Here is a 26,780-nt window from a genome sequence, read left to right on the forward strand (position 1 = left end):
TACATACAGTTGCTGTTATAAATGATCAAGATTTTTATAAAAAAAATATTGTTTTTTTTTAAATTTTTTTTTTAATATTTTTATAAAGAGTATAATGTAGTATTTGTGGTATTGAAGATAATTATAAAAAAATATTATTGTATAGCTTTCGTACAATATGAACATTTTTCTGAGTAACTGTATATATTTATATGCACATATAACACAATAGCTTTAACAATTTAATGCTTGTCATTAAGGAATTAGTAAAAAATCACAATTGAATTGAGATTTCATTATTGTCATTGTAATATGCTATACACATCAATGAAATACTGTTTCACCATTGCGGTGTTGTGTAAAAACTATGAAAGGTATTTTCAGCTAATATTTAATTAATTGCATTAAAAATTGATTTAAAGAGTATTTATGTTATTAAAAAATTAATTTAGTGAGATTACATTACATGCATTGTACTCTACATGAATGGCGTATAAATTAAAACTTAATTTGTATAAGAATAATCAGAAAATTGCACTAAAATAAATTAATAAAAAGCGATTTTAATAAAGTTAACCTAAAAAAAAAACTAAAAATGGAAATTATGTTTTAAATACTGGTAGGAGCAGAGACCAAACAAAGTTGCACATATGTATATTATTGTACTGAGAATTTAAGTGTGAGTTTATTTTTAAAAACGTATTAAAAAAAATTTGAATCTTATTATAATTTTTTTTGAAAATTTTTTTTCTTAAAATTTTTAAATATTTTTTTTTTTTAAGTTTTTTTTAAGTAAAATGAAAAAAAAAACAATAGCAATATTCCCGATAATTATAATAATATTTTAAATTTTTATTGTACTGAGAATTTAAGTGTGAGTTTATTTTTAAAAACCTATTATAACAAAAATTTTCAATATTATATTTTTTTTAGAAAAAAAAATTACTTAAATTTTATTTTTTTTTTTAAGTTTTTAAAGTAAAAAAAAAACAATAGCAATATTTCCGATAATTATAATAACATTTTTAATTTTTTTACAATTTTTTTCTTGAATTTTTTAAATTTTGTTTTTTAATTTTTTTACATAAAAATAAAAAAAAAACAATAGCGAGATAATCATTTCTATATCTAACCTCTTATTTAATTAACGAAATACCCTTTTTAATCACAATTCAGCACCACAGCGCTCTGCCCGCAGTGCTTTACTCTCAGCAGCCGTTAACCACTCTTAACTAGCTTCTATAGTCTATAATATTTTTCCGCAACTTTCAATTTATTTTTCTTTTAACTTATAACATTTTTATTCTCTTTGTTGAGAATGTGTTCACCAACTTTCGTCTATTTTTGGTGTCTGCGGCTCAGCGTTTAATCCGCTTAAAGGCGGCGCGGCGCGTACACATGAAGCTTGTGTGGGAAAGCGAAAATCAACCGCAAAAAAGTGTAAATTTCAATTAGCACCAGCTAGTTAATATGCGTCTACGTGTAAGGATAGTGACAATATTGATTTTTTTGCAACTTTGCTTTTAAATCGCTTTAAGAGACTGATTTGCTTGCAATTAGTGGATGAGTAGTTACTCAAGTGGCAATTGCAAAGACCCCCAATTCATTCTTTCAATAATTATTTTCGTTGTTTAATAACATATATTTGCTTTGGAACTAGTTTAAAGTAATTACTTACAAATCAACTCAATAACAACTGGTCCGTAAGTAGTTACTTTTGGGTCAGTTACAAAAAAGTGCATATACCTGTTTTACAGACGTTTTAGTACGTTATTGAAAATAACTAGTTAAATTTGAACTAGACCACAACTAGTTACTTTTGGAGCAGTTGAAATTAAACTGGTTTTTTTTACAGAAAAAAAACCTTAAGTAAATTTATGTATTAAAAATCATCAAATTTTTTTAATTTTTATACAACAATTTGTACTACATAACTGTAAACTAATAATATTTTTATTTTTTAATTTTCAGTGTTCCCTTCAAACGTGAAGCTGCGCGCAGTGACTGCCTGTTTGACCGTTAACATGTTATACCACAAATGCGCCAGCCAATTATGTTAAATGCCATTTTGAAGTCAGCGCGAAGATACACCCGCCGCCACTGTTGAAGAGCGCAAAGGCATTTTCGCCGCACAAGCGGAAAGCGGAAAGCGGCAAAAACGCAATGCATACCAATTAAAATATCATTTAATGAAAAACCAACAGAGTGCAAGCGTTTCAAGTAAACAAATGCCAAGCGTACGCATTGCGAGCTGAGCGCCGACCATTCAAGTGGCGGAAAAAAGTAATTCGACTGATTGCATTGGTCAGTAATTAGCAATGGCGCGCACATACACATGCGCACGCATTATTATGTAATAAGCATATAGAATAAATGTATAAATGTATAAAACATGAGGAATGCGCATAAAACCAATTTGTATGTGGTTGCCATGAAATATTGAAATGAAAATAAAATCAAACGCTCAAGTGCCAGTGCATGTAGAGTATGTATGTATGTGTGAACAGTGTGTACAAAAACAACACAGCAGTCACGTTCAAATAAATAAAAGCAATTAAAAAATTATTAACAAAGTAATTAAAAAGAGCACAGCTTGCGCGCGCGCGTCACTCTACATACATATGAACAATTGTGGCGGCCATTTTGCTATAATTTAATTAAATACAAATAAGGTGGCAACGCGAAACTGTTTATAAAGCGCAGCAGCTGGAGAACGCTTTACATTGCTGCGCCTACAACAGCATTTTTGTCAACAATCCGTCGGTCAGTCAGTCACAGAGACACACATCACACGCGTGCGCCTGTCCAACTGATGAAGCGGCAAGCGACCGCAATGTCAACGCGCCGCCTGGGATGTGCGCGCCAAATGACAAGCGCCGCAGCGTTGTTGCTGTTGGGACGCATGCTCGTAATTATCGCGCTCAGCGAGCGGTTGTTAGCGGTGGGCGCGGGCAGCGGCGGTGGCAGTAGCGGCAACGGTGGCGTCGGCGGCAGCAGCGGAAATAATGGTGAGTAAATAGCGCATAAGCGAAAGGGCAAATGCGTAGATAGAGCGCAAATAAGGCAGGGATAATATTTTTATAGCTTTGCAGGCGTAAAATAAATAAATTTTCGCCGGCGATAAGCGGCAAGTCATAAGCAACAATGGAATATGAAGGCAAATATTAAAGCAATTTTTAAATTAAAATTTATTTCGCTTGTTTTTATTGTTGTATTGTTAGTGCGCTGTGACGTGTGATGTGCATTTTTATATTTTGAAATAACTGTATTTTAATTAAGTCGCTGGAAAGCACTATTTTTAATACAGCCAGAGAAAATATACGCACATAACCTCAAATTAATATTTTTTAAAATCGATTTTTTATATATTTTTATATATTTTTTTTATAATTTTATTTTAAAATTTTTCATTCAATTCAACAATATTTATATGCTTAAATTTCAATATTAAATTCAAATGAAAATATGCACAAAATGTGCGCATAAATTTTTAGTATCACTAAACCACAAACCGCCCTTGCTCGCACCTCGCCTCCATAGAAATATTTGCATATTTCAAGGCGTAATGACACACACACACATTTTACCCGCCATTATGCCGTTATATGCCAAAATTGTTGGCCGCAAGCAAATTAAGTCTATCAATGGGGGGCAAAACAGAGGCGTGATTAAGCAACAAGATAGACCGCGCCTGCTCACGCTCGTACACACTCATACAAAACACAATTCAATTAGCTAATTTGCATTTAAGCGCCTAAAAATATACAATACACAATTATGATGCAACAAAAAGCTATCAACATATAAACTGTTATGATACCTTGTGGGGTTGCGGTGGGCGGAAAGGAGCGGAAATTGCTGAAAATTAAATTTTGTATGTGAATTCTAGGGGCAAAATGTATAGAAATTTTTTCTTAAATGTTTTAAAGACTAGTTGTTGAACTAGTTACAGTTTACTAGTTTCTATTTTACTAGTTCTAAATTAGTTATATAAAATCCAAAATTAAATTATAATTATTAGTTTTAACAATTCTAGTTATATACAAACTGCACCAAAACTTATTACTTTGAAACTAGTGTAATTAAAGTAAAATAATTTCACTAAGGAATTGCTAGAATTGGTGCAAAATTACAAATTTCGAAAATAAATATTTATTAAATTAAACGTATTGAAAGAAATAAAGCATAAAACATGTAGTTACTCAACTAGTCCAAAATTAGTTACCTTGTAACCAGTTGTCAAAAGTGTTCGAATTTCCATTATTTGTAGCGCTCCATAATTTAAAAAATAAAATAAATTATTAAACGACTGGTTACTCAACTAATGCAAACTGAACTAGTCCCAAACTAGTTACTTTGTAACCAGTTACCAAAAAATGCTCGAACTCTCATTTCAATTTAAAATTTCAAATATTTTTAAAAATATTTTATGGTTTTAAGCATCTTATGGACTAGTCCAAATGTGGTTACTTTGTAACTAGTTACAAATTTGTACACATTTGTACCAATATGAGTCTCTTTGCAGTTTTCAAACTACACACTGAACTTTGCTATCACTCACTAGCCACAATAATTGAATTGATGACTGCATTGTGTCTGCCAATCAGCTGCGAAATATTGTCATATAGCTTATGGCGTTTCGGGGGAAAAAATTACGGTTTTTATAACAAAAATGTCAAAGCATTATGACAATTTTTATTGTTATTGTTGCAAATGCGCATGACAGTATGCAAATTATAATGACTATTATTGGCAATATTTGTGTAGCGCTTTTGTTTCAGTTTTTTTTTTGCTGATATTGCGGCAGTGTGCCGCATGTTGCATGCCGCGTTGCATAATACAAATAAGCGCATGCATTTTAATGGACGGCAGCCAATTAAAAAATGCAAGTTTGTATTGTTATTGCAATTTTGTAGTTGTTTTGTTGGTAGTTTGAGCAATTTTTTCGCGGGTTTTACTACTTTGCTCTCCCTCTCTTCATGCTGATTTTTTCGTTGTTGCATGCTGGCAGCAGTATATATTGGCATCAATATGGAAATTGTTTATTGTTCTTTCTTCTGTTGTTGTTGTTGTTGCCGCTTTGTATTTGCTGTTTATATGCAAATTACTTTGTCGCCACTTATAAGTTGCACCCTTCTTGCGCTTGTGAAGGCAATCGCTTGTCGTCTCCTTACCCTCTGTGGCAACTATGCAGCGTGCAACATTCGTGTATGTTGCCAGCGCGCAAGTGGTGTGGCAATAAAACGGCAGCCGACACGATTAATAATGCGCTTTAAGGAGTTTATCGCTTGTTTTTCTCAAAGCTCTCACACACTCTCATACATACATATTTACAAGTGTTCGCTGCAGCTTTAGCGTGTGCCACATTTCCTCTCCGCTAAGTTGTTGTGACAGTGCTCTTGACAGCGAATTTGCTTCATTAATTAGTGACAATTAAAAAAGTTTATTTATACATTATTTAGGCGACAGTCTGAGCTGCTGGCGTGTGGGTGGCCTCGTTCGGGCGAGGGGTTGGCGATAAGTGCCTCTGCAGTGGCGCTCAAGCTGTTTTGTTGCAATTACATTAATTGTTGTTGCTCAGATATACGTTTTGACTCGAGTCAATGCGCTTTGCGTTGATTAAAGCACGTGATTAAATTTTAATTGTCTCTGAAGAAGTAGTAAGAAGAAAATGAGAAAAAAGTAAAATGTAGTGGCAATTTACATGCATTAAGTAGTGTTTTACAGCTAAAGCTAAGTGGATGTTGTGCAGAAGGGGTTAGAGAAAAAATACAATAATTTAAAAATAAAAATCTCATAATTTATTGTTGGTATATGGAAGCAGGGTTTTTTCTTCTGCTTCTTCAGCTATGTACTAAAAGGTGCTGTTATTTTCATGAAAATAATAAAAAAATCGATTTTTATGCAAGAAAATCATTTGGTTGTCGCAATTTCCATTCGACCAATTTACTTTGAACTAGTCCGCAACTAGTTACATTGTAACCAGTTGACAAAAATGTGTTAATTACTTCAGAATCGCGCTAAAATCACAGCCATATAATTTTTTTTTTAATTTTTCCCAAATTAGTTGAGATACTAGTCCGTTATACACTAGTTCTGTAACTAGTTAACGAAAAATATAACTTCTATTAGCTAATGAACAGCTTCACATAGTCAAATGTTCACTAAAATGTACAAAATTTGATGTTTAGAATTTCAAATATATGTATGTATGTCTATATGCAAGCCAGGGTTCTCTGGTTTATTCCTAAAGGACCTCAAATGTTTAACAATATATGTCATAAGAATAAATGGTATACTAGAATAATATTTTTAATAGAATTATTCAAAATTTACAAAATATTTCAACGCATTTTACATATTCTTAACTACAGTACTTACAAATCTGCCTACAACTTGAATCCATTTTTACCCAATTCTTAAACGTATCGCTTCCGAGCATATCTTAAACTGCCTAAGGGAATTTTGTCTTCAAATTCGAAATGACTTCATTCTTTCTCTACTAAATTTCATTATAACTGTATTATAAGAACGATTTTGCACCTTGTTTACACAACTGTATTGCTCAGCTATAACGAGATAAATCACCCGCCTGTATGTATGTATTTGTTTGTGCGTCATGTAATTATACAGTTATGTGTGTGGCAAATGTGCTGTTGTTACTAATTTCATTGTTATTTTGTTGTTGTTGTTGTTTTTTGTATTTTATTGCTTTTCGCCACAAAATTCCCATGCGGTTTTACACAGTCTGATTAGCAATTAGCACATTCAATGTAGCACGCAGCACCTTAAACGCACACGGACTCATACACATACAAAGAAACTCACAAAGAAATACATGTGTGTGTCTACATATGTGCGGTCGTTGGCCATGTCTGCTGCAAGAAATAAGCCGAATAGAGGCCAATGCTTGATTAAGCCTATTGATTGCGCCTTACAGATTTACACAGTTTGCTGCACGTTCTGCTCGAAACGCTTATGAAGCGCTAGTGTGTGTATGTGTGAGTATATAAGTTAAGTGTTGTTGTTGTTGTGTAAGAAGCATTAAACTGTTTTGTTTTGTTGTGGTGTGAGTTGATTTATTTTTTGAAGGTCGCCAAGGCTATGCGAGCATGTGGGTTAACGCAAGCACATACATTCAAACAAACTAATAAATGTATATGCGTACGGAGTGTCTGGCACATTTATTCTTATAAAGCCCAGCGCCACACACACACATACACTCGTGAGCAAATGACCCTCCGGCACTTCTTGTGTAATTTTCTGTGTGTTCGCCTAAAAGTATGCTTTAAAAGCAAAGCAGTCAGAAGCTAGCCCAGTTTCGGTGCTAACCAAGATTAATGTTGCATGCTGCTCCATATTTCGTCCTCAAAATTTGTGACAGACATATAAATTTGTGCAAACATATTGTGCTATATTGTTATTGTTTTTGTTTCTTTCTTTTTTCCTACTTAACCACCAATTTCGATAACATATCCACATATTGACAATTTGCCTCAAGCCACGATTTTCACTTTTCTTGTCCCTGCTAGTATGTGTGTGTGAGTGTGCGCATAGCCTTCGATATCAGCCGATTTCGGTACGGCGCATAAATCATGCAGATTATTATCGGCTTTTTGGGTTATTTGTATTTATATTTGTGCTTGTGTTTGTGTTTGTATTTGGGTAGGGTATGATAGGGTAGAGGGTTTTATTGTATTGCCAGAGCGTGCGCACGCTTACAGAAGTCGCCGTTAGTTTATTGCCTGACAGCAAGAAAATTAAACGCGGTCTTATTTTTATTTTATTGCTACAAATTGGCGCGCATGTTTACTCGCATTTTGCCGGAGTTGGGTACAAAGTTATCGATGACCTGAAGGCTCTACAAAAAGTTTGGACTTTTTGTGTGAAAGATAAGGCTTATGCTATTTGAGATTTTTCCTAATTTTATAAAAGTAGATTAAATTTATATTCAACTGCTTTATACGGACTTGAAAAATAGTATAAAACCTGCAATGTTCCACAAGTTCATAGTTGAATTTTGAGGTTATGTTTGAATGGCTCATCCATATTAATATATTTCTTTTGTTAGGAATTTCGTTCGCCCAGCAGTATATTTAGTGTTCGAAACTTCAAGATCCAGAGAAGTGTTTTCTCAAAGACAACCCTATATTGGGTTGTTAGGATACAATCGTGATCTATAGTATATTCATTCCAGAGATTGACACATATTTCTTCTATGTTAAAAGGTTTAAGATCTAATGATGATACTTATAACATAGATTATGATGGTATAGATTATCAGGGGTCATTGCAATTACTTTGCTCTCGTGTACCAGTTAGGTTCATCAGTAGTGGATGTTTGATGCTTGGAAGTATCTCAGATCTAAGATTCTCAGAGCAAATCCGATCATTTCTACGTTCGTACCCGCACTTGTGTGGGTACCCAGTCAACGCGAAGTTGCTAAAAACTGCAAAGCGGACCAGCTTGCAAGAGAGGGTACCCTAGCAATATTGACGTCGGAGTTGAAGCGGGAGGGTAGTCCACTTGCGGTAGAACTCGCCAAACGCTGGACAACAACGAGCCCCTGTGTAGTAGCGAGGTCGCAATTATTGGTGTGATTACTGGTAATTATCCAATAGGCACACATGCGGTGAGGCTAGGTATCATACCAGACGAAGAGTGCAGAGTGTCAAATGTGATACAGATGATTGTCGACCGCTCAGGTAGTACATAATCCATCTCCTCAGCCCCGGAGAAAGTGTTGTTTGTTCGATGCCTTCTAGTAGCGTTGTTAAGTTGATTATGTCAAAAGCTTTTGACAGGTCCAACGCTACTAGGACGATTCTCTTACAGGGTCTTAGTGAACTAACAGCAGTATCTGGGTGTCAGAAAGAACAGCCGAAGCTGTCTAAGTGAGACTCTCTGCTGTTGCGAAGATCTACGCCTTGAACTAACCTAACCTAGGTTCGTACCTTAATGGAGCTGTTAGAACCCTGAAGCTCAGATATAATAAACTTTCATCTTTCCCATTTGATTTCATTTGTGTTTAGATATTTTATTGATCTGTAAGGGTTAAGGGTTCTCATTTGGATACTTGAAACAAAAAAAAAATAATTCAAAATCATTTAAAAATCATATTCAATTATCCTTGTGCACCTTCAAAGTAGCAAATTAAATTTAGAATCATTCAATTTACAAAAAAAAAGAATCTTAAGCTGCTTGTTATTGTCGACAAATTTCATTACCCAAAGTGCCAAACAGATTATTTCACACCCATTTAATTTGAAAAATTCAAAAATTCATTTGACGATGATGCTAAGCAGACAGCAGCAATTATCTACAAAATTTGCTTAAACAATGAAACCGAATATGAAATTACATACGAGTATAGGCAGCGCATGTGAGAGCCCGAGGCATGCACAAGTAAACAGCAAAACATACCTACACATGTGAATATGCCTGCATGTCAAGCGAAGTTAAATAGATAAACAGACACTCGAAGTGGCAGAGGTCTCCCTATTATGTAGGCCTTGCCAACCGGCATCACGGCTGTGTGTCTACGAGTCTATATGCCTCTGAAAGCGGAGTTTATATGTCAGTAATATTTAAACGCTCATATGCCTACGTTGTTGTTGTAAAGTTGACAGGCATCTAAAGTATCTAAGGCTAACCACTTTGTGTCGTCCTCGCAAAAGCGAGCAGCTGGCAACACACTGGCACTGCTGGCAACACACACAAGCGTCAAATGCTGGGGCTTAGGCAGCCTGCAGCTCATGGCAGCAAATCAAATTTGTCAAGCGTTGTGCGCGCATTGTAAACACAATAAAGAAAAATTACACTTAATTTGGCATTTAAGTGTTGTTGATGTTGTCATCGTCAACATTTTCATTGTTGTTGCTTTCGCTATTGTTGTACTTTTGTTGCTATTGTTGTACTCTTGTTGATATTGTTGTTCTTTTTTGCGCTTGTCCTAAGCTATCAGCTCATTTGTTGTGCATTTTTTGCCATTTTTCTGCTGCTGCTGAATAAAAAATAACAAATGCTTTTGTATTAAACGAGGCGCGGAGGGGTGTTACACATGTATGTGGGTCTTTGGCGTTTCCTGCGGGCACTGACAGTCAGAGCAGCTGTGACCTCAGCAGTCAAGTGCCAAGTGTTAAGTGGTATTTGTGGGCGCGCTCGAAACGACTCAGCGTTTAGACATATAATTTTATATCAGCTGCTGCCGCCACCGTTTAAATGCTCATTTCATTACTTTAAGTGTTGTGCCATTTAGTCACATGTAGTGTCATCATCATCGATAGGCATTTCCTCATTTGCTGCTCTAATCGATAAATTCCTCAAATGGGTGTTGTTGTTCGCAAAGGTCACGCGCTGTTCATATAGATATTTCTCTGAACGGGTATGAAATGAAGTCACGATTCATGTTGTGTAGAGGAGGAATCGCTGATTTGACGCTTTAAATGTGATGAAGCTAATCGATCAAAAATAAATAATCACCTTCAAAATTGTTTTCTTTGTGAAATATTGCACTTCCCAATTGGTTGGCGTGTGCTCTTGATGCTTTAAATTTTCAGCATTTCCTTGACATTTATTGAATTGTTTATTTCCGGTTGTGTGATTAAGGAAAAGTATGTCAGTTATTGCCACTCATCGCCGGAACTTGAATCTATTTACTAATTTTTTTGTCTTCTTAGTTATTTGTTAAGCGTAACTGCCACAATGTTGAAGCTTTTGGTGGATGAGATTCGTCTTCCTGAAAAACTTGTCTCCAAAAATTTTATGAAGTATGACGTATTCCAGTTCAAAAATATGGTTTGTTCACTTAAAACTATTTTTGTCTTAAAATATGTGTAATCTTTAATTTAAAGTCTTTAATTCTTTAATTTTTATTCTTTTTTTTAATAATGTTTTTATATTTCACATTTTATTTATTTTCAGTTCGTAATCTTTAATCTGTAATCTTTAATCTTAATATGTTATCTTTAATCCATAATCTTTAGTTATAATCTTTAATCTTTCATCTATAATATTTAATTTTTAGTTCTTAATCATAAATTTTTAATTCTTAACCGTGAGTCTTTAATAATTTAATCTTTAATCCGTAATATTTAATATTTAGTCTTTAATCTTTATCTATACTATTTCACCTTTAATCTTTCACTTTCGTTATTTAATCTTTAATATAATTAAATTTTATTCATTAATCATTAATCTTTATTCTTTATTCTGTGATTTTTGATATCTAATCTCTATTCTCTAATCTTATCTTTATCTTTAATCTTTAATCTTTAATCTTTAATCATTAAATCTTTAATCTTTAATCTTTGATCTTTAATCTTTAATCTATAATAATTAATATCGAATCTTCAGTTTTATATTTAAAATTGTTAATCTTTAACCTTCGATATTTAATCTTTAATTTAATAAATTTAAATCTTTATTTTTAAATCTTTAATCTTTAATCATTAATCTTTAATATTTAATCTTCCTTCCTTTGCAAAAAGTCAAACAACTTCCTTATTATTTTTCCAGTTATTTCCATTTTATTATTCTATCATTCACAACAAATCTTAATTAATTGAAGCAAGTACTACAGTACCGCTCACCCCTTTGAATTACTTTCTCAGCCAATTTTCTCTCACTACTGAACTAATGCTGTTGTTTAATCCCGCATAGTCCACCCAAAGACAGGACATTCATTTGTACTGAACCGCAACTGAGACAACCTTATACTCACACCCACAGCCACATAAACATCCATGCGTATATGCAAGTAGATCTCTACAAAAACAAAGTCAAAGCCAGCATTGGCGTGTGTTTTCCTACACTTTGTTACTACTGTATCCATGTAAACACTTGCCAGTTCATATCAACAAAGCTAGTTGTTGTTGTTGTTCTTTATGAGCGAACAGCGCTGGTGTTCACATGCAAAGCTGTGTTAAAGCCTAGAAAAGCCAGCAAGCAAGTGAAACTGGCAGTCAAGTAATAAGTGCCTTAACTGCTGGCTTACCGAAGAGACTCAAGTGTGTGTGTGTGTGGTGTGTGTGTGTTGTCGGCGAGTGAAAACGTGAAAAATTAACAATGCCAACTACAATCTGTGTACATGTGTGTGTGCAAACAATGCTTGTTTATGCGCATGTGTGGGTGATTAAGTTTAGCGAGCGGAGCAAAAGCTGCATGAAAAATTGTTGCAAAAACTTGGCATACTTAAAGGCGTCAAAGCGTGCTCGCATAAGTTGACACACTGGTGTAAGTAAAAATAAAATAAAAGGAAAAATTATAAAAAAAAAATGAAAAGAAAGCAAAAACGCAACAGACATTGCGCAGACTTTGTGAAGAGCTTAGGTGTTTTCACTTAACGCGTGCTCTTGCCGTCGCTTCCTTATTTTTTTGTGGGTTGTTTTTTCTGTGTGAGGTTGGCGCTCGCCGGTCGGCGCTCGCTTTGCGCACTTTTTCCGCCATTTGCGCGTTTTTCTGCTTACTCGCAATTGCACACTTTGTTTTTCCTGCATGAATGCTTCGGCGCTATGAAATAGAAAAAATAAAAATAAAAAAAAAACAAAAAAATAAAACTAAGAAAGTGAAAAAAATAATTTTTTTTTATTTTGTTAAATCTTTTTACAGCTCTCTCATTCATTTTATTTGCGTTTTGTTGTTGTTGTTGTGCTTTTCATATTTTTTTGGCAACCGCCGAGTTGCGTGAAAAATATTCTCACGTTCTGCTTGTGTATTTGTTGTTTGTGTGTGTGCGCCCATAAAGGAAATCATGCTTAAATTATAGTTTTGTTTATAACGAAAAATCAGTTGCGCTAAGTTGGGAAAAGCCAGCGCGAATAAAAGTAAAATAAAATAAAAAATAATAAAAGAAAAGGCAAAGGAAGTGGCAGCGGCGAAGGCGCAAAGCCAACCGCAGGCAGTTACAGACAACTTATGAACGCCTTCTACACCGCCTTCGCCAGCACCACACAAGTGTAAGCATACCAGCAGGGATTTTTATGTCTTATAAAAACAATAGCAGATTTATACGCCGCCTTGGCAACATAATCACCTACACACACACACACACACACACACGTGTTGTTGACTGTCTGTTTGTCTGTTTGTTATCCTTGATGTGACTTGATCCTCTCGTATTTTCATGCCTCTGGCGGCAAATCAACTTAAGCTGGTTTTATTGTTGTGGTTATTGATATTGTTATGCGCTCGACTAACTCCAAACACTTCATTCCAACACACCCCCACATACACATACACACAGAAACTCAAATGTTGTTTAAAACCCAAGCAGCATCATCAAAATAAACAAATTGTACGTGCCGCCTGTGAAAAGGGACGAAAATGGCTTGATTTGCTCACACGTCGTACGTCAGAACGACAATTGACCAGCGCTCATATTGGCAGCCGTCGAAAGAACTCAACCCGCTCAAGTCAAGCGTGCACTTTTTCGCAGCTTCTTCATTCCTTACTTGGGCCAGCATCGAGTAGTGTAGGAGGGGACTGTGCAATAACACGTAGCTTGCAAATCACGCTTTAAAATTGTACACGAGGGAAACCTTTTCTTTCATTCATTCTTGGGATTCTGTAAGGAAATCTGTGCTGCGCAATTTTAGTGTTGAGTTGAGCGCTTAGTTTTGAGGGGTTCGCTAAGTTTACGAGCTGTGCGTGAATATTCACTTTTGTTTTGTAGCCGTTAATGCATATGCTGCACGGCGTGGCCAATGGACCCAGCACGTTGCAATGCGTTTGTTGTTTTTGCTGTTCTCGTTCTTGGAAAGGTTAAGGTTAAATCAGCAGCTGCTCGGTTTTGAATGCAGCAGAAAGAAATATAAGGGTTCCTAAGGCAAAAACTTGAGGAAAATTTTACACGAAAGAGTGCCATTTATAACGGCATAATATTCGTTTGTAGAAATGTGACCTTCCAAAATGACAAATCTCAACTGATTCTTCCATGAATGTTGTTGCAGGATAACGAACGGTTTCTACACGGCGCACATACCTTCAAGAGCTATGTGTCAGAGGAAAAACAGATGGACAAGAGGCGGAGTGAGTTTTTCATGGATGGATTGAAGCTTAGCTCCCCCGTTAGGGGAAGTTTTCTGTCAGAAGCTCTCAATTAACTTCAGTTTTCGGCTGCTAGACCATCGCAGCGTCCTGCTGGCAGAGGTGGCTGTCATTAAGGTACTAGTAGACATACTGCTCCTTCAGCATTCCGAGAGCAGAGCGGCAATACTAGCCTTGGATGCGATGACAGTACGCTCTAAGCTAGTAAGAGAGTCTCTAACATCTTCAAAAACTTCGAACTACTTTTCTATCCGACTTGTGTGGGTACGCGGTCACCACGGAATCGCTGCAAACTGCAAAGCGAGAGTGTACCCTTGCAACATTGCCGCTGGTGTGGAAGCAAGTGGGTAGTCCGTGGTCCACTTGCGCTAGAAAGCTGGACAACAGTCAGCACCTGTGCAGTAGCGAGGTCTCTCTGGCCAGCGGTGGATCGAAAACGGTTCTTCCCATCTATGTCGGTTTGGAAGGCTCAATAGGCACAGATGCGGCGAGGTTAGGTATCAAGCCTAACCTAGTTGCAAAAGCTGCATGGTGGAAAGCGAAGAGGAATCATCCAAACATCAACCCTTTCAATGTCCAACCTAAGTCTAACGGTTAAAACATATCGGTAGTCATATCTTCGGCGAAACCGGTGAAGTGACATTAGTCGACTTAAGAAATTTATAATAGAGTCCAAGCGCTTTGTCGAATCAAAAGGGGCTTATCGATTCGTCAGGAGTGTCTGGGTGTCACAAACACAAAAAGACTCTCTGCAATTTGAGAGATCTACCCGTTGGCCTCACCTATTCTAACCTATGATGCATTTAAAATATGATTAAACTCATCTTCGCTTTGTGCAAGAGTCTGGTAGCATCTTTTTCGAATGTCTTTCAATAGCTTATGGGGTTTGGACAGCAAAATGCAGAACACGTAATTCTCTGGGGGGTTTTCCGAGTCAAAAGTGAGTAGAAATTAATTTAGTAATTTAAATTTCTGGACTCACGATACGAGCTCAAACGGATCTTCAAATACTTTTTGCCGATATGAACATGGAACAAAGAAAATTTCTCATGGACACCCATTCCAAAATTGATATAGAGTTACTTAAATTGCACCTTTCAGTTGAGATCGTGACTCAAAATTCAAAGTCGGGTTGGATGGATGGTTCTGAACTGAAATTTTCGACTGGTTGAGTTGGGCTTCTTCGTTGAACTTGAGAAGACTGTACCTGTATTATTGTGACATTTGCTCTAAGGAATACCGAAGCTCTAACATTATTATATTCCGACCAAATTAATAATATATTAAATATCTCAAGTGAAGTATCGGATACTGTAGTTTCTCTACAGTCAATCCTTCGAACTTCTTAGGAAAATTGTTGAAGTGAAAGCGTTAAGATTTAATAGATAACGCTTTATATCCTTTAAACCACTTAGACTCAGCTGCTTTCGAGATCCAACCTTTATTATCGGTATCCATCATTAAATATTCTAACTATTCGAAATATTCTAACCAGTTCGTGACATCTAGCTATACGGACCAAATAAAAACTGAGTTCTCTGGCACATATACCCCATTCATAACTAAGAATTCTTATACAATTTCATTATTATTTTTCAATTCCTTATATTATTTCTTCAACAAATATTCCATTTCCATGACATACAAATGAACCCATTTCTCAGCATTACTTATTGCCGTTGCACATTTTCTCACAAATTCAATTCCAAATGCTGACATCTCTGTCTTCATTTAAGTCCTTTACAACTTTCACACGCTGGTCTTCCCGTTTTGCTGGCAGCGAGATTTAAACTTTGCACGAACTTTTATTTCTCTTGCTCATCACTTCTGTTTACATTTCCGCCTCCAAACACACACACATTTCTTGGTGACGTTGTTGTTTTTGCTTTTGCAGTCCATTGCCAACAATTTGCCGCCCACTGTTTCAGGCAAATCAACTTTAAATCTCAATTTAAATGGTAATTGTTGGCAATTCAACTTGTTGCTGTCACTTTGCTTTGTTTGCCGCTCCGCGCTGTCTCCTGCGACTCCAGGGTACAGGCTTGCCACAGTGTCTTCTACTTGCCGTTGCTTTGCATGCGGCGTTTGTTTCAAACATTGTGTGGCTTTCCTGCATACATTTTTTATGTCTTTTCCAATTAAAGAAAATAAAAAATACTCGCATTATAAAAACCGAAAAAAGAAAGAAGTATTAAGTGAAATAAAAATGATTCGTCGGTTTTGAATTTTCTGACCAGAAAGTTGAACCGCCTTGTTGGTCTCGAGGGACAGGCGCCGCATCGCAGCTCGGAAAACTTCACAGTTCACAGTTTCGCCATTCTCCGGTTGCCTTTTGCTGGCTTTCAATCTTATTTTCGCATTCCACGCTTTTTTATATATTTTTTTATGCGGCCTCTTATGGTCTCGTAATTTGTCGCTTATTGATTTTGCCTGTAGAAAAAGTGGCGGAGGCGAAGTTTTGCCGCAGATTTTTTTGGCAGCCTCTTTTGACGTTTTGACATTTTATAGGCAAAACTTTGCAATTTGTACTTTGGCTGCGTCTTTCCTGTGACGTTTCTCTCCGCTATTTAGTCACTGCCTCTCCGTTTGGCACACGATTTTGTTTGTGTTTATTTTCGTGTGTTCTTGTTTGGTTTTGAGGTTTGTACGGCTGTCAACTTGGTGTCATGCTTTCTTTTTTGCTGCTTCTGGGCCTTGCATTTGACTCGAAAATTGTTTTTGACACTTTTTTAATAAGTTTATGCTGATCCGTTATTTGATATCGTATACGCATTGGCAGCATTTTGTGGATTGCCTCAGGGAGTTTGTGTATTAAATAGTGGTTCCATTAAAGGTGGCAATTAAGAGAGAGAAAAAACTATATTTAAGATGAAATTCACAAAATTTTCGTTCGTTTCTCGAAAGCAACTTTAATTCTCAACAAGTTTATATATTGTAGTGAATATCACCCAACTTGATTGTGGCCTCGGAGAAAGAAAGAGAGAGAACTGGAGAGGGGAGAGATAGAGATATAAAGAGAGAGGGAGATAGATAGAGGGAAGTAAAAAGAGAGAGATGTATAGAACGAGAGTGAAGAAATTTAAAGTCAAAATTAAAGAGAGATAAAATGGACGTTCAGTCAGATTGCTTATTTCAGTGATGATGAGTGGGAGATAGATAGAGATAGAAAGGGGAGAAGGAGAGAGAAGCGAAGGAAGAGATTTTATGCACAAATGAGAGAGAGACAGATAGAGAAAGAGAAGAGATTTAAAGTAAAAATGAGAGAGAGATAGAAAGGATGTTCAGTCAGAGAGCTTAACTATGTGTAAGTAATGAACTTTGGTCGTCAAATATCCCAGAATCTATATCTATAACATCTATAAAACAGGTCACTATGAGCTATATCGCACTTCTCACTTTAATTACTTCGCCGAATTTCCATAACTTCACTCTGAGTCCATTATCATCAGCAATTGTCTCCCCTAAGTGTTAGTTCACTTCACTCTAACGAGTGTTAAGCAAAATTTAGCGCTCCCTCCTCGTAAAATCACCACTAATTATCCGTGTCAATCCACCAAAACATTCAAACACTGTCAAATGTACAAGCAACTTGACGCTCCAAATAGCCGCACCAGCGCACCAATTGCTCATTTCACTTATTGCCCTCACTTAAGTGACACTTAAACAAATCTGACAAATGACTTAACAACAATTTGCTTATTTCTTATTTGCTCATTTATCTTTACCGTTGTGGCAACACCTACCTAAACACTTCACAGGCGGTCGGCGCGCTTTTGTCTTGCCCTCCTTGTACCCCCAACTGAACTGCCTTCCGGTTTGCGAGAGCCATCTTCTCCGCTCCTCAGCAGTGTGGAAGTGTAGAATTCTAATGCGCATTTCAATTTATTATATTCTTGCTTTGATAGTTGAAATGTTTTGATATATTGTATAATGTCGCCGATAAAGTGAACAACAACAACAACTACAATCACAGCAATAATTTCCGTTTTGCCTTTAGCTTTCCGCTTCACTGATTAACCATGGAATGTGGCAACTTTTATTGTGCTCGAAGTATATTTATCAAATTGCGTTGCGACATTGGCGTCAAAGCGAAGAGGGGTGCGGGTACGCTGGGTGGGGTATCAATCATTGACTTTGTGACAAGCGCGCATTAAGAAATATTTACTTGACTTGCAACCGCTTTTTTGACGCGCGATTGATGATCTGCTATGTAAATATGTACTTATGCAATCACTTAACTTATGACTATGTAAGCTTCCTAGTTGCATAATAAGCGAACTTCTTTGAATATTTATGATGTAATTTGGAAGTACAGTTATTCATGACGCCATTTACACGTGTCAATGATTAAGCAATTAAACAATTCTCTGGCTAATTAATGAAATTCGTGCAAATTACTGAATTGTTCGGCATAAATGAAATGGAACTTTTGTGAAATACTTAGCAAATTAGTGGAATTATTTCAATTGAAAAAGGAAGCAGGACATGCAAACTGAAATTGATTTTGAGGTGCTCTTATTGAATAATTCATGCAATATAATGAGCGATTTAAGGCAATTAATTTAATTAGGTAAAGTGGTCATGTTCATACTTATTATTTGTACATTTTATTGGCTGTTGTTATCCAACTGCTGATAATCTGAATATTGTCCTGTTAATTTTGAAAAAGCTAGCCTATGTTGGTTGAGTTTTGTTAAATTTATCTTTTGTACGTCAGTCAGCCTATCAGAAATTATCTGACAGCTGACGTCTGACATCCATCCATCTTATAGAAAATATATGACAGCCATCTGACTTCCATCTTATAAGACGGCAGTCAACGGAGAGCAAAAGTTATCTGACAGATGATACCTGAATCCACGATTCCTCCTATAGAAAATATATCAGTTATCCGAAGTTAGTCAACGGAGAGCAAAAATCTGACAAAACTTATATGACAGCTAAGAACTGACAGCAGCCATTTAGCACACACCTGGCAGCATATACATGATAGTGGACTTCAAATATCTGACAACTGTCAAATATAAGCGTCTGACAGGTGATGACAATTGATACTGACACAAGACCCAAGATAAATAATAATGACTTATCTGATCCACTCATACTTTATAATTGTTCTTTATTTCCTTCTATAGCAACCAATTCACAGTGGTTCGGCTTGTATGAAGGCGCGGTCATAAATACTTCCCGTTGAGATATCGCTATGAAATTTTCACCAAAAATCTAGAAAAATATTTTAAATATATCTTAAAACAAGTAAGAAAGGGCTAAGTTCGGGTGTAACCGAACATTTTATACTCTCGCAATTTATTTATTTAACTTTATTTATATTATATAATACACAATTTGACCCACATATTCGTCATATATATTGTATAAAGTCCATTGAAAGTTGGAAACCCTAATATTAGGTTAGAAGCACCGAGGTCCTCGTGTTCGATATATGGGGCCTTAAAAACCTATGGTCCGATTTCGGCGATTTTTAGAATGGGGCTGCCACACTATAAACATAGTATTTGTGCAAAGTTCTGCACCGATATCTTCACTAGTGCTTACTTTATATATTGTAAAGTAAGTGATTGAGATTGTCTTCAAAGTTCTGGTATATAGGAAGTAGGCGTGGTTGTGAAGCGATTTGACCTATTTTCACAACATATCATTGGGATGTAAGGAAACTATAACAAACCAAGTTTCATTGAAATCGGTCGAGTGGTTCCTGAGATATGGTTTTTGACCCATAAGTGGGTGACGCCACGCCCATTTTCCATTTTGTAAAAAAATCTGAGTGCAGCTTTCATCTGCCATTTCTTATGCGAAATTTAGTGTTTCTGACGTTTTACGTTAGTGAGTTAACCCACTTTTAGTAATTTTCAACCTAACTTTTGTATGGGAGGTGGGCGTGGTTATGATCCGATTTCTTTCATTTTTGGACCGTAGTAGGAGGTGGCTAAAAAAACGACTGCAGAAAGCTTGGTTTATATAGCTCTGTTGGTTTGCGAGATATGTGCAAAAAACTTAGTAGGGGGCGGGACCACGACCACTTCCCCAAAAAAATTACATACAAATATGCCCCTTCATAGTGCGATCCTTCATACCAAATTTTATTGTCATAGCTTTCTTTATGGCTTAGTTATGGCAGTTTATGTGTTTTCGGTTTTCGCCATTTTGTGGGCGTGGCAGTGGTCCGATTTTGCTCATTTTCGAAAGCAACCTTCCTATGGTGCCAAGAAATAAGTGTGCCAAGTTTCATCAAGATATCTTAATTTTTACTCAAGTTACAGCTTGCACAGACGGACGGACGGACAGACAGACATTCGGATTTGTACTCCACTCTTCACCCTGATCACTTTGGTATATATAACCCTATATCTAACTCGTTTAGTTTTGGGTGTTACAAACAACCGTTATGTGAACAAAACTATAATACTCTCTTTAGCAACCTAACCTTAACACTTTCATTACCTTAAGACTCTGCTAAATACTATATAAAATATAATTAAAGGGGGATCGCGGGGGAACACAATTAAAACTTTATGTTAACACATTGAAGACGCAGAAATACGATACAAAAAGAATAGGTGATATAAAACACAAATTTCACAAAAAATACAAATCATGTTAGTCTTAATTAATTTCACAAGTTAAAATAAATACCTTTAGCTTCAAAATCCATTAAAAATAATCTTCATTCGTTAACCTGAATAATTACCAGAACAAATTGAAGTTCATTGTTGCTGCCAAAATTAAAAAAAAAAATTAGTAAAAAATTTAAAAAATGTACAGATGTTCATGCATTTAACTCTATTTTTTGAAAGTAACGTTAGATTTTTCGGAAAACCCGGTTTGCAAATAGGAAGTGTGGACAATTTAGAGACCATCGGTATACATTTTGTCAAAAAATCGCAAGATGGATTTTTTGATTTTTGGCCTATGACGGAACCACTGTGCATTTAGCTTATAGCAAATACTTGACAGCGGGTTTCAAAAATCTGATAACTGTCTGATAGCTGATGACAGATCCTACTGTCACATGACTGTTTTTAGGCCGAAACCAAATAATTATTTCTTGTGTTAGCGATTTAAAGGTTCTTATATTTTCCAATTGCATTCTATTGAAGATTGAGTCTATCTCTCTTTTAAAATCTATCAAGAATGTCACATGACTTCTTCGAAACTGAGCATTTTAAGGGTCGAGTTGCTTTTGGTCCAAAGATTCTTGACATAATCTAGCATACTACTCCGTCGAAAAGAAAATACATGTCATACATCGTCGTGACGGTTAGGGAGCTTGCGAACTGAAGTACAGTACCAACGAAGATTTTTCTCCATTGGAACCAATAAGTCGAATAGAACTCACACAACCCTGGGGACCTACGCGCATAGCGCTGAGTTGACAAATACATATCTATTTGTATTTAACTGTAGTCAATTTACTCATCAACTTGTTAAGAATCAACATTGATTTGACTTTACTTTGTCTTTACTCCACTCGAGAATTCTTTGGCTCCTGCAGATATGCAAAGTTTCGTCAACTTTAGTCTTCCACTTGATTTGTCGTCTTTTTTGGCACTGTCCCCACATATTTGCATTGTTTTTCTTTCTTATTTCGCTTTAGCTTTTATTTGCATTGTTTTAGTTCGCTTTTATTTACTCACAAGTATTTGCTTACATATTTATGTAGTTGTTGGCTATTTCCGAATGTTTATGTTAATGCTCCAGAGCTTTTGTTTGCTTTGCAAGGCGTCAACAACAAGAGTACACAATGTTACTATTATTGTTGGTGTTTTTGTTGTTGTTACAGTAACAATAGCAGCTGCTCGTTTATTTGCATTGAAGTATATTCGGCCATGCGAAAATCAAAGAAATGGTTGAGATTTGGCAATGAGACCCCCCCTCCAGTACAAGCCACAATTTGCCATTTCCTCTTCCGCAACTGCTTACGCCCACCAGCTGACTTTTTGCTGCTGCTGTTGTTGTTGCTTTTTATGGTACTTTAAATCTTGAGCTTCATTGCAGCTCGCTTTTGCGGCCACCACAGCCATTTGCCTTTATTGCTGTGCGTTCGCCGCTTGTTTGCTTAAGCATTTAACCCAGTTGGTTGCCACAGCGCCTTCCTCGCTGCTCGCATCCACAACTAACTTAACTACTCAACTTCTCAGTGGCTTTAGCAAACCGGTCTCCACTTGTCGGTTACTCATTCGGTCTGTCAGTCATTCGGTCGGTCAGTCCACATTTGTTTTAGTTAATACGCTTGAATGAGTTATGGACTTAGCTGGATTTCGGTTAGTTGATCCTTTTTATTGTTTTAACAATTTTTAAGGATTTACACAAATAAACAAGTTTACTGGTGTCTTGATGAAGGCGTAGCCGCCCCATAGGTCATCCACTCAGCCGTGCTGCTGTCGACAGCAGTCGAAATGGTCGTTAAAGTGCGTGTGTTGATGGGTGCCTCTAAGTATTCATAAATACAAATTTACCTAACCGAAAATACCTTCCATCACCGCCGCATTACTTGTAACATCATACTCAATCGCGCTCCGCCCCTCGCACGCTCGTTTGAAAGCCATAATAGCGCTATTTTCTAGGCTTTCAATGCCGTTACTCTTGAATGGTCGGCAAAGCAAATTTTATTCTGATTTTTTATTGCCTTTTTATTTGAATTTTCTCTTTCGCCTACCTTTTTGCCAGCCATTTGACTTTCCTGCGGCTTGCGCTCTACCGCTCCGGTCTGTTTCATGCTGTGTTTATTATCGGGATTTACAAATCGATACAAGCTTTGAGATATTGGTAATTTATGAGCGGCAATTTAAGGCATCATTAAGTGTACGATAAATGATCTGCGTGGGATTTATAAGGTTGTCATAATATTTCTGCATTGGTCGGGGCATATTTTTTGCGGTTTTTCATATTTATATTATTATTATTTTTTATTTTCACGGCAAAAAGGCCGGAGGGTGCTGTATGCTGCTACGGCCATCACGGCTCGGCTCGGCTTGCGTTAAATGTAGGCAATGATTTTTATTACCGTGATTTTTATGGATTTCGTTGCATAAGTAAGTGGGTAAATGCTATTAAGCCTCAAAATAAATAAACTGTGTAATAAATGCTTTTAAAGGATTCTGCTTAAGCGCATAATAAACTAGTGTTAAGTCGAGAATATTTAAAAAAATCATCTGTTTTTTTTTTACATATTTACATGTAATCACAGTAGTGAATCAATAATTCATGCTTGCCTTATGCTTTCAGTTGAGTGTAAGGCTATTTGCGTTGCATTTAACCTTTAGGCTAAGCTCATGGCAGAAAAGATAAAAACAACGTAGAGCAACATATGTGTTACATAACCGTAAATATTAATTCGTTTAAAACGTGAAAAGTTCGTTCGTTATATGGACTTAATCGTCGCTGTAGAGTTTCTGTTAGGCTCAGTGTCTCATTGACCGCTTATGTGTTTGGCTACTAAAGGGTGATCTATTTCGAGGTTTTCTGCTTTTTTAAAGAAAAAAAATACAGAAAAATCAAATATAATGGGACTGTTTATTATCATTCGAAAGAACATTCTTTGGCATTTATATATTAAAGATTCTCTCTTTCAAATATTGGCCGCGGTTACGTCTCGGAAGGTCCTTCGTTGAGTCCAATTTGCGATGATATTTTGCTCCAAGGCCTGAATCGAAGTGGGATTGTCCGCATAGACTTTAGACTTTACATATCCACACAGGAAAAAGTCTAACGGTGTGATATCACGGGATCTTGGTAGCCAATCGATCGGCTCGAAACGTGAAATTATCTGTTCATCGAAGTGTTCTCTCAAAAATCCATAGATAGATACGATGTGTGGGAAGTGCCGTCGTGTTGTTGAAACCAAATGTCACCAGATCACGAGCTTCAATAGTCGGTTATCATGGCGTGATAATGGTCGCTGTTGACAGTTACGTTCTCATCGGCATCATTTTTGAAGAAATATGAACCGATAATTCCACCGGCCCACAAACCACGTCAAATTGTTGTTTTTTCTGGATGAAATGGCAGCTCTTGAATCTCTTCAGGTTGCTCTTCGTCCCAAATGCGACAATTTTGCTTGTTTACATACTCATTGAGCCTGAAATGCGGGTCATCGCTGAACAGAATTTGGCTCGAAAACATTGGATCTTCTTCTTGTACAAGCAGTATTTTGAACGCTTTCAATTTAAGATCTCGACGTAAAATTCACTAAGTCGTTTCATACGTCAGTCCGAGTTGCTGCGAACGGCTCCGAATCGACTCTCTACGGTCTTCGTGTATACTCTCAGTTACGGCAGCCATATTTTCACTGCGTGTTGGACGTGGTCTATTCGGTCGAATACTATCCAATAATGAATGCTGGGTCTCAAGATGGGTAATAATAACGGAATAACCTTTAGAACGATAAGACGATGGGTGAAGACGTAGGTTCTTGCAGCCCCTACGATAAGCTGGTCTTGGGGTTTAGCACAATGCGATGTTTTATTCAAAGACATCGGTCTAATAACTTTAGAGAGGTTAATCGAAAGCGCCCAACCCTCTCCGTAAACCATTACAGACAAAGTAAATTCTACAACAAATCGCATTAAAATTTCAGTGCCACAAATTAACATTGCAAAGTAAGTTTTCCAAGTGTTGCCGCAAATGCGTAAATTAACATTTAAATACGCGCCAAGAAGGGTAAGAAAAGCGGAAATGCTAAGCACGGGAAGGGAAGTAGTAAAGCAAGCGCTGCAGTACAAGTGAAAGCAAGTGCATTTACAAATCTATGTGCCCCCATATTTTGCACTACAAGTTGTTGCATGCAACACCATGCTGCCACAAGCGCACAAACCAAAGACTGGAGCGGCATGTTTGTATGTGTGCGAGTGTTGTCAACCACTAAACAGAATAAACTCATTTGCGCTGTGGCAACTTTGTCAACGCTTTGCAGACAACCAACCTAAGCAGCGGGGTGGGAGGAGGAGCGTAAAAGTAGTGAATTTTCGCGCACCTGTTAAAGCCTTTTTTGGTGTGGCAAGCACACGGAATCAAATATACATATATAAGTCGGTGAGCACTTACACCGCGCAATGCTTGTAATTCACCGCGGTTCTATGGCGTTGCACGTTCGCACCTTTATTGACAGTAGTTGCATGCCCCAAACCAAGCGCCAACAAAACAACACAGCATCAGCCATTAACCGCTTACCCGCGCACAAGCTGCGACCCGGTGAACTTTGAGCGCGTGTTGCCGACTTTGTGGCGGTGCAAATAAAATAACAACAAAAACACCGTAGTAAAGTGGCCACTTTGTTAATGTGCGCCTTCTTTGAGTGCAAGTTGTGGGGCGCTTCAGCGTGCCTGTGTGTGTTCCACTGGCTGTTAATTCCGTAAAAACTGGCATTTTCGATTTTCATGTTCGTTTTTATCGCCGCATCTGGCGACTTTGTTTCGCCGCTGGCGCACACGGGCCGCGTGTGTGTTGTGACGCCAATATTCCAGCTGATTTTAAGGTGGCGCACAAGTCGTTCCCGTTGCTTTTGCTTCAGTTGCTTGCTTTGTTCTACCGTCTATTGTGTCATTTCAGTTCGCAGTTCATTTAACTTGCTTCGTGACGCTGCCAAAAGTGCGGCGGGGCATTTGAAAGTGTGTACTCACGCACGTTCCAACTGTTGTGCAAAGGAATTCGTTACAAGCGCTCAATCGTCGCGCTCGTAAATGAAGTGATTGCCACACACCCTCCTCCCTTCGGCGGTGATTTCTCTCCGTAAATTCGCGTCAATATAATTAACGAGAGTCGGTATTAACGGCGCGCCGCTTACCGCTGCGAGGTTAAAAAGTCCTGTTAAGTCCATTGTTGCTTTTAAGCGATTTTTATTAGCCGACTCTCTTTGTTAAATCGCGCATTGTTTGCTCACGTGCATTTGAAATTCCTGCAACGTCGAGTCGTTGATGAAGATTTATGCTCTTTTATATACTCGTGGAACGTGTAGCTGTTTCACGATACAATGTGCTAGGATTTCGGTTGATAAGGAATTTAAATGGTCTTTGGTATTCATAGTATGTTCTTAATTAAGTTATTTTGGTAGAAAAAATAATTATTTGTAGCGCCTTTTGCTTCCTAGACTTATATTTGTAGTGTCCTTTACTATTTGAAAGAGTCATATGAGACCGTCTTGAGACTTCTCGATACCTTAATAGTCTTCTTTTTTGGCACTACAATCGTGGTTCATACTGTGCTGAGAACACGCATCTTAGCCAGTTGCCTCTATCCTATGCGAAGTCACAAAAAATTTTATATTCCATGTGGAGACTGGTCTCTTTGCACTTGGTCCTTCCATTGGCTGCGTAGTCGCACTTGCTCCCATTGTCCACCCATTGGTATCGAATCGAAGGAGCATTTCATTTCCATGAATATGAGATGGCCTTATTAGCACATTCGTTGGATTTTTATGCAACTTAACTATATCCATGTTGCCGTGGTGCTCATACAGTTCATGGTTCCATATTCGGCGTATAATAGGACGAGAATGAGAAGAGCCTTATAGAACATAATTTTTGTTCGTCTCGTGAGTCTGCTTCTCAACAGCCTAGCGATCCTAAAGTAACATCTATTGGCAAGAGTTATTCTGCGCTTGAACTCTAGACTTAGATTGTTGGTGGTATTTATGCTGGTTCCAAGATAAAGTCCTTTACTTTGTCAAATTTATAGCTGCGAACAGTGACGTAGTTCCCAAGGCTCGAGAAATATTTGTTATTGGCCTTCAGGTACT

At 37.0% G+C, this 26,780-nt stretch overlaps 1 protein-coding gene across 1 annotated transcript in view; it reads left to right on the top strand.

The window, feature by feature from the left end:
* The window catches only part of LOC105211410 (interference hedgehog), a 202,061-nt gene that overhangs the window by 15,555 nt on the left and 159,726 nt on the right, over positions 1 to 26,780 (top strand). The window contains exon 2 of the mRNA XM_054228037.1: positions 1,951 to 2,987. Within this exon, the coding sequence (XP_054084012.1) occupies positions 2,792 to 2,987 (196 nt within the window). The 5' untranslated portion in view covers positions 1,951 to 2,791. The remainder of the gene's footprint in view (positions 1 to 1,950; positions 2,988 to 26,780) is intronic.

The sequence above is a fragment of the Zeugodacus cucurbitae genome, chromosome 3 (genome assembly GCF_028554725.1).
Source record: "Zeugodacus cucurbitae isolate PBARC_wt_2022May chromosome 3, idZeuCucr1.2, whole genome shotgun sequence".
Classification (NCBI taxonomy): domain Eukaryota; kingdom Metazoa; phylum Arthropoda; class Insecta; order Diptera; family Tephritidae; genus Zeugodacus; species Zeugodacus cucurbitae.